We start from the raw sequence: 9,273 nt of genomic DNA, 5'->3' as shown, positions 1-9,273 counted from the left end.
CATGGCGGAGGTAATCGCACCTGTATGGGTTTGGTCGGATTCCGCCCAAACCCAGAGCGATGTGGGTCGAACCTCACCTGTGTCCCTACCAATGGAGGCCTGCTTCTGACCCCAGCATCAGAGACCTGAGGATCCCGCGTGCTCTCCCTTGCGTTCTCCTGCGACGTGGTTTCCTGTCCCCATCGAAATTGGATTGGGAAATCTTTAACCCGCACCGAGTTCTGATCAATCCGCTCAATAGGGAAGCGGGAATCAAATCTCGCACGGTGGAAAGCTCGAGAGGAAGTATCAATGGGGAAGCAGATGGTGTCGCCGAGAGAGCGTCCCAGAGGTAGGGGACGACGGCTGCCCATCTCACAATCGTGTGTCTTTTCAAAACTTTTTACAAAATCTCGAGTTCGACATTTTACATGTTGAAATGTATTCACCCTTTTTATCTCTCTATACATTTCTAGGGATTGTAACTTTGCTTTTTGGAAAGAAACAAAGTTGCCTGAATTCTATTGCCAAATGGAGACACATATGTACATAGTAGGAATTGTAACTGTGTTTCTTGAGCACACAGAAACTGTTGTTTCTTACAGATGAATCTTCCCACACCATTCTAAAGTCACCTCTAAAACTTTTGAAGGCAAATCAATGTATACGCAAGATCATATGGTGCAGCTAGTAGCAAAATATGTACTCTCTGCTATCAACAGACAAAATTTATTTTTACATGATTGGTTTTTCTTTCAGCAGTACCCTCTGCAAGAACACCTGCCGCCTTCAAAACGATGAAACCTGCTTGAATCTCTCAAAATGATTTCTCTGTTGCACATCTTGGATATGAACTTGGCAGCCTCATGGCAGTGGCTACAAACCCGTGAGTTCTTCGTCACACGGATTGGCTGACCTTCTGACAAATTCAGCATGCCGAATGCGATGGCGAGCTTCGAGCTGTGCCCACAAAGTGCCTCGTCATGCACCGCATCGTTGGCACCCATGAGAGCATACTTTTTCTTAGGATCATGGCCTTCTTCTTTCATCCTTGTGGTAACATCATCCAGGAACCCTGCGATCCTGCTCCCCTGTGGGTGATTCCGGTTATCCGTGGCAAAGACATGAACCTTGCCTCCGACCTCAATCCAACTGCAGCCAGAATTCTCGCGGAGCCCTCGACCACCAATCTTGCTTTTAAGCTTCTTGACAGCCTCCCATCTCTCAGCCTCAGCGTAGATGTTGGCAAGAAGAACATAGTATCCTGTGTTCTCTGGTTCCAGCTTGAATACCCTATCTGCCACCTTCTCTGCAAGCTTGACATCCCTGTGAATTCTACATCCGTGCAGTAATGAGACCCAGATGCTTGAATCAGGTTCAATTGGCATTGACTCAATGAACTCAAAAGCCTCCTTAAGATTTCCGGTATGGCTAAGCAGGTCAACAATGCAGGCATAGTGCTTCAATTTGGGCTCTATTTTGTGTTCATTTCGCATAGCATTGAAGAATCTCCATGTCTCATTTCTAAGACCTGAATGGCAGCAAGCATACAGTATGGCACTGAAAGAGGCCGAATCTGGCTCAACACCACTGCTTCTCATCTCTTCAAACAGGGCAATTGCATCTCTTCCACAACCATGCATGCCATATCCAGCTATCATGATGGTCCAAGATATGAGGTTCTTCTTAGTCAACCGGTCAAACAAAAGTCGAGCTACCAGTAATGCACCACACTTAACATACATGTCCACCAGCGCATTGTATGTATAATTATCTTCCAGATATCCTCTTCGTAATGCATAAGCATGTATCTCCCTGCCTCGCTCCAAGGATGAAAGGCTTGCAGCAGCAGGAAGGATGCAGGTCATGGTCACTGCATTAGGTTTGAATTGGAGCAACATATCACTGAACAAAATGAAGGATTCATTGGCAAGATTATTCTTGGAGTAACTTCCTATCAGTGTATTCCATGAGATTATATCCTTGTTCGTCACACGATCAAAAATCAACCGTGCTTCTTCGATATTCCCACATCTCACATACATTTCCATAAGTGCATTGGCAACAGGAAGAAGTTTCTCCATTCCATTTCTGATGACATATCCATGGACAGATTTGCCATGTTTCAAGGATTCATCACCAGCAAATGCATGAAGGGCACTGGTGACTGCAAAGACGTCTGGCCTGATACCATCCAATACCATCTCTTGGAGTAACCCAGCCACTTTGTCAAACAGCCCTGCCCTAGTATAACTTGTGATCATTGCTGTCCATGACACCACATTTTTCTGATCCATGCTTCTGAATATCTGATTCGTGCTATGCCAATCTGAGCAATTTGAGTACATATCAAGAAGTGCATTAGCAAGAGGTGTTTCCCCAATCAATCCAGTTTTCACTGAATAGCCATGAAGCCCCCTTCCTAAAAGCCAATAGCATGACTGAGAACAAGCTGGCAAAACACCTAGCAACGTAGCTGAGTCCAGCTCCTGTCCTTGTATCCACATTGTTATGAACAGCTGAATAGCTTCGCTCTTTAAGCCATTGGAAGTGCATCCGCTAATTATTGAATTCCAAGAAATGATATTCGGATGAAGCATTCCATCAAACACCTCGAGTGCATCCCCAATCCTGTTTGATTTTGCATAGAACGATATCAGTGCGTTGCAAACTGCACACTGTGCCCCAAAACCCAACTTTACGAGATACCCATGAGCCACCAAGCCATCCCTGACACGAGACAAACTAGTGATACACTTCAGAAGGCACGAAATGGTGTGTTCATCTGGGGTAATGCCAAGTCCATGCATTTGCTCAAAAAGTAATAGGCTTTCTTGAAATTCACCAGCCTTTGAATAGCCACCGATTAACAGATTCCACACGTGCAAGTTACTTTTTGATGACATCACATCAAACACCCTTCTTGCAGAGGCAATATCACCACATTTCACATACAAGAATACCAGTTTGGATCCAAGAACATCATCTATTCTTCTGTCTAAAGATTCAAGCTCCCAAAGTAATCCAGATTTCACAGAGTATCCATGCACGACTTTCCCAACAAGGTCATAACCTAACTCCGCACAAGCAGGCAAAACACTAACCACTGTCACCGAACTGATCTCCAAACCCTCGGACCACATTTTTCTGAAAAGATCAACAGCCCTTCCATGCCATCCATTTGAAAAGCAACCGCTAATCATAGAATTCCAAGAAATGGCATCCCGGGGATGCATACTCTCAAATACCTGCATCGCATCCTCCATCCAGCCACACCTTGAGTACAACGCGATCAGAGCATTAGCAACCGCACATTCTTCCCCAAGACCCAACTTTTCAAGTAACCCATGAACCACCTCACCGTCCATGATGCTGCCCAAACTGGCAATGCACTTCAGAACACAGGAAATGGCGTGCGCATCCGGACTAACCCTGCAGCAGTGCATCTGCCTAAACAGCAGAACGCCTTCTCCAAAATCACCAGCCTTGGCGTACGCGCTCATCAGCAAAGTCCAGACACGGACATCAGCGACCTGAGGTGGCATTTCATCAAACACCCCTCTTGCACTCCCCAGATCGCCGCATTTGAGGTACATTAGCACTAGCCTCTTCCCAAGAACGCTCCCAATCCCACCCGTTCCACCACTGGATGCGCGCACCGCGGCATGCGCTCTCCTCCCAGCCTCCAGAGACCTCTCCTCCCCGCAGAGTTGGATTACCGCGCAGTAGCTACGCACATCAACGCCTTCAGAGCCCAGAAGCCTCGCAGCCTCCGCGAGGTCGCCCGCCCGACAGAGGCGCTGAATGTGCAGGTTCACGTCGGAGCTCGGGACCCGGTTGGGCGGGTAATTGGTGCTCCTTGGACCTGGAGCAGCAGCGGCCGTCTGCAGGGCTTGACCGGCCGGCGGCGCGAGCACGCCGCACCGGATTTTCACCCGTGGGTTGGTGGCGGTCTTGGGAGGCGGCCATGGCGGCGGGGCGCGGTGGTGGGTGGAAATGGCGGGGAGCGGAGGCGTCGGCATGGAAGCGGGAGCAGGAGTTCAAAACCTGCCGCGAAATGCCGTGGCTTTCTTCTTCATGCTGGTTTGGGTTTGCTTGGTTGGACGCAGAGGGGACCGGTGCGGCCTGGAGCTCCGCCGCCCCGGCTCAGAAGCGGCAGGAGAGAGCGGGCGGCGGCCGCGCGGGAGGGAGACGAGGGGGGAAGCGAGGGCGGAATCGAGGAAGAGCGAATCGGAGAGGATAATAAGATAAGTAATCACTGACCTGTCACTTTTTTTTGCTGTTCAGTTTCCACGTTTGAGCTCTCCAGTAATTCTGTCCTTTTTATTTTCGAGCGAAAAGCCATGAGAAAAAAACAGTGGCGAATCTGGATAGTTGGTCACGGCCTCACGGGCCTTAATCCGGTGCGAAAAGGGAATTTGGGCCTATCCGGTCTTGCGAGCTGAGTTGTGGCGTTTTTTTATTTTTATATTTTTGGAAAATATTTTTTACAGAAATATATTTTCAATATCACAATTTACAGTTTTGTACCCCTACCGCCCGGCAGGGGAGCGGCAGGGACTTATATGTAAATTAAAAAAATTATTTGCGCGGAAGCCCTCGGCGGGAGCCTGCCGCCCCCTGTCGGGCGGCAGGCCCCCTGCCGCCACTCCACTGGGCGGCAGGCCCGGCCTGCCGCCCGGCAGGGGGCGGCAGGCTCCCCCATATTGTATAAAAGGTTTCTCTCCCCCCATCTCCCTCATTTGCTTCCCACGACATCCAGAGAGCGGGAGAAAGAGAGGAGGGGTGAGAGAAACCGCATTTTGGATCCTAACAGCAGGTAATAAATATTTCTCAACTTTCTCGATCTAATTTTTTTTATGTTTAATTCTATAATTAGTGTATGCAACAGTAATGATATTTTAGCGATTTAGGTAATGTTTTTAATATAATTTAGGTAGAATTAAGATTAGTTTTTAGAAAAACCAATTAGGTTTACCAACAAATTTTGTGGTATTGATTAGTTGTTTAATACGAGAAAAAATTTCGAGAAATAGTCAGAAATTGTAGAAAATGTTAGAAAAGTATATGAAACATTCAGATAAATTGTAGAAAATGCAGAAAAATTTAGAAAATGTTAGAAAAATATATTTATAAAAATATATTATAAAAAACTGTAGGAAATGCACAAAAATGTTAGAAAAGTTTATGAAAATTTAAGATAAATTGTAGAAAATTGCAGGCCTTTTGTACATTGGGCTAAGAATCCGTACAGAGATTGCACCACCCCCGATTCCTTTTGTTTATGGTGGGTATGGCTGCATGCAAGGAGCGGGCAGACTCAGCAGAGAAGAGAATCCACTGAAAAAAAGAGAGGATAAATTCCTTCAATGCCATTGGCTAAATTTCTAATCCCATGGAAGTCACCCAAAAAGCTTCAATGCCGTGTACACCATCGGCTCGTAAACTTAATCCAGCGACAGCCATCACTGTTTCGGTCTCCGTCGTCCTCCCTCCTCTCTCATTCTCTTCCCCTCGCTAATCTCTGCCTCCGGCTGTAGCCATGCGCATCCACGCGCTCGACGCTGCCGTCCCGCGCCTGCGACGGGAGCAGCAAGAGGTCGGGTCGCCTTGTCCTGCCGGCCACCGAGGCCGCCGTGGTCGCGGGTAGGGCCATCGGGCCCTCCTTGCCCAACCGGCCCCCGACGCTGCCTCGGCCCCGGGTAGGTCCGCCATGCCCAGCTGGTGCATCCGCGGGCAGAGCCGCCGTGCCCAGCCCTGCCTTGCCGGGCCGGCTCCAATGCCGGCACGACTGCGGGCAGGGCCGCCTACTCGGGCGGCCATCGATGTCGTAGCGCCTTGATGAAGTTGACCTCCTTTTAGATACCGACAATGTCAACCCTAGCTGCCTCTCGCTCAGACCAAATGTTCTCATCACCATAGGGGTCGATACCCATCCGATTCCGCCACCGTGGGGGCGGCGGCAGGCCTTAGAAATTCGGGTTGCCAGACAGTGCCTCTGCCGCATTGTCGGTTCTTGAGTCTTGATCGCCGGGGCGCGTACGCCCCCCCCCAGGCCAGCACCACCATGCCACATCGCATCGTAGCGAAGCTCCACTTGGTGCTGACTATGGGACCCACACCGAAACCTCCTCGGTCATCTATTGTGGTACGGTGGGTCCATCCCTATTTGGCGCTAAAACTGCGGGAGCGGCGGGACCGCTGACACTAGGAGGTGTCCTAGCGAGTGAGCCATCTATTTGGCAGTGTTTGGTTTGTCGTGAAAAAAATTTCGCAAAACTTTTCACCCTTTTGACCACTAATTAGAGGTATTAAATGAAGTCTAATTATAAAACTACCTCCACAACTATAATATTGTAGCAGTTGATATAGCTAATGAAGCCTTTGACCATACCAATAGAGAGTAATTAGAAGAAGGTCACTGTAGCATTACTGTTGCAAATTATGGATTAATTAGGCTCAATAGATCCAGCTCGCAAAGTTGCACCTATCTCAATAGTTTAGTACTCTATGCATGCATTGGTCTTTTTTGAAGAAAAAAAATTAGAGGGCAACCAAACACGGCCAAACCACATCAACCTAGGGATCCATCCCCACCAGCTGGTGGGCTGGTGGCGACCAGCCATGGCCATGACCATGACCATGCCCATGGGACTTGCCGTTGTTTTTTTTTACTTTTTATCCTTTCAATTTTTTTGTAGTCCAAAATATAATGAACAAAGCTTGCTCTCCTCTCTAGATTCTCTCTCTCTCTCTCCCTCTCTCTCCATTTCCATTGTTTTTTTTTCTGTTGGAGACCTGACACACCACAACGACTTGTTCAAATGGACATAGTTTCGCTTCCACCGCTGCGAAACCAAACCTTCCTGGATGTCCACCATGCCGCATATTCTGATCGACATGGCCCTTAGGGCGTCCACAATGGGAAGTATATATGAAGAGGGTAGTAAACTTTAGTAGTCGTAAGATACATTGTCAAGGGTAGGAGAAGAGCAGGTAATAGTTGATATTGGCAACAACGCTACTGTCCGGTAAGATGAACTAAAAATTCTTTATTTGAGCATCCATCATCGTGATAACCGAACAGATAGACGCGGAACTAGAGGAGGAGGTTTGGATTGCCGATTTTTCTCTTGCAGGGCCCACCTTCTTTATCGGATGCACACTGTGTGAGTTGGAAAATCACTGCTTCCATCTTGGCCCTACATTCCTACCGAGGTTGTGTGAGTTGGAAAATTATACCATCTTCGCCCTACATTTCTACCGATGTTGGCAAGATACATTGCTGATGCCCTTAGAGCACTCCCAATGAGATATTGATTGTAGTTTCTAATCTCTCTTAAATACATTAACAGCTCATCATTTTGCTGATGTGGTAAGCAAATTAACGAAGAAAAAGAGTAGAAAAGAGAGAAACCATTTCTTGTTCACGGAACCGAGTCCTCTTTAGAATCAAGACAGAAAAAAACCGGCTATTTGGCGTTGGGGAGACACTACTCGTTTCCGGCACTTTCCCCTCGGATGCATTGTTCCGACACCCGCCAGGCCGCTACCGCACCAAATCCACCCTGCACTTTCCCAGTCTCATCCTAGCATCATCGGCGACACTCATGGGGGTGTCGTGCATCGGTGAGGCAGCATGGATGACGCCGTCGTAGCCGTCCAAGGCGGCGCGGAGGCTGGCCTGCTCAAGCAGTTCCACCTGCAGCATCGTGAGGTGCTCCGCTGCACCGTCTAGCGCCCAAAGGTGTGCGTTCTTGGGTCATCTGCACTGCGAACCCAGGTTCGAATGCCGAACCGTGACCAACAGCCAGCAAGAAGAACCCGTCAGCCTGCACGTTCTATATATGCGAACCTACCTCAGCGTGACAGACCTCGAAGTACTTCTTCACGACCGTGCCAGTGAGGAGCAGCGCTAGCCGGCGCCGGAGAAGGAGCTGTATTTCGGCGTGCCCAGGTCCTCTCCATCCGCATCCCTTGCACAATAGTGCTAGGAAAGAAAACAGGAAGCAATTCGAGATCCAATTGAGCACAAATGGTAAAGAAAACAAACAGTAGAGAGCAGAAAGCCTCAAATCAACCTCCGGCGCAAACAAATCGAGACCCAAAGTGGGTTCATTCTGCTCTTGCTCCACGGGGCCTGCATGCTTCCTGTTTTCTTTCTTTTTTTATAAGGCTACTTGGATGGGTCTCGATTATTTGAGGCTTTGATTTGGGTCTCGATCGATTTCAACCAAACATTAGAGGGAAGCTCAAATCAACCTTCGTATGGCTTGCAGAGAGGATGCACCATGGGTGTGGGGGCGGCATGCAGGGTAGAGTAGAGAGGGAGAAGGAGAAAGAAGAGGAACGATACAGAGAAGAGGAACGATACACACACCCCGGCGACCTCTCAAACAGGCAGGGGTGGTGGTGGCTACCGTGTTACACAGCTGATCCATGTTCTTTTTTGTTGTACCAGTAGGTAAAAATTGGAACCGAGCGTTAGCTCGGGCGGTTGGCACTCCAGGTGTGGAGGCCACCGGTCCTGGATTCGAGCGTCGCTCGGCCCAGGATTTCCACCAGGTACTGTAGCATGCGTGGAGTGTGTGTGCGTGTGTAGTGGGGTGAGTGCTGCAGTATGGCGTGTTTCGAGACTACTCGGACAGTCTCGTCTGTGTTGAGTCCGGTCAACGTGGACGCTCGAAATCTTACATGATTCCCCAGTGCTCCTGGGTGCTTTGATAAGACCCATGTTGTATTGTGTGATACACCCCTTGACAAAGCAACATACAGCTGTCCATGTGTGTTATTGACTGTCATTATTGCAAAACTTAATCTAATTGCAAATTGTTTCTCAAAAATCTTAATGGAAGTATAATATCATCTGATGGAGATATTCATCCTATTCGGCTGGTGGGAAAAGCCACCGGCTGGGCTGGTTCTGGCTGGGCGGAGCAGCCGGGCCGTTCGGCCTTTACTGGCTGCTAGTAGAAATATAAAGGTTGGCTGGTGTATAAGCTGCGACTGGATACTGGGTGCAGCTCTTCAACCCAGCCAATTACGTCCACCCGAACAGGCCTACAGGAATCCTTGGTAATTACCCTCTTCCCATAATGGTCATTAACAATCTCAGCATCCATAAACATATGCAAGCAACGATGCTGACAATGATACTGTGGAGGCGCATGTGTTTCAGAAAGAGCATAATTATAACTCCATGTATATATTTTCACTTTGGTAAAAAAAAACTAAACTTGGCATTCAAGAAAGCTCCTGTTTGTCTTTCTTTTTAAAAGCGGATGGGATGCTTTA

The 9,273-nt window shown here is 48.4% G+C and overlaps 1 protein-coding gene across 1 annotated transcript; it reads right to left on the bottom strand.

Moving 5' to 3' along the window:
• Nucleotides 1–480: 480 nt before the first annotated feature.
• Nucleotides 481–4,271, bottom strand: LOC120712891 (pentatricopeptide repeat-containing protein DOT4, chloroplastic-like). The gene has a single exon (XM_039998816.1). The coding sequence runs from the start codon at nt 3,999–4,001 to the stop codon at nt 735–737; it is 3,267 nt and encodes a 1,088-aa protein (XP_039854750.1). The 5' UTR covers nt 4,002–4,271; the 3' UTR covers nt 481–734.
• Between the last annotated feature and the right edge of the window lie 5,002 nt (nt 4,272–9,273).

Source organism: Panicum virgatum, chromosome 6K (genome assembly GCF_016808335.1).
Source record: "Panicum virgatum strain AP13 chromosome 6K, P.virgatum_v5, whole genome shotgun sequence".
Lineage (NCBI taxonomy): Eukaryota > Viridiplantae > Streptophyta > Magnoliopsida > Poales > Poaceae > Panicum > Panicum virgatum.
Note: the sequence above shows the minus strand (reverse complement) of the source record. Positions and strands in the feature narration are given on the sequence as shown.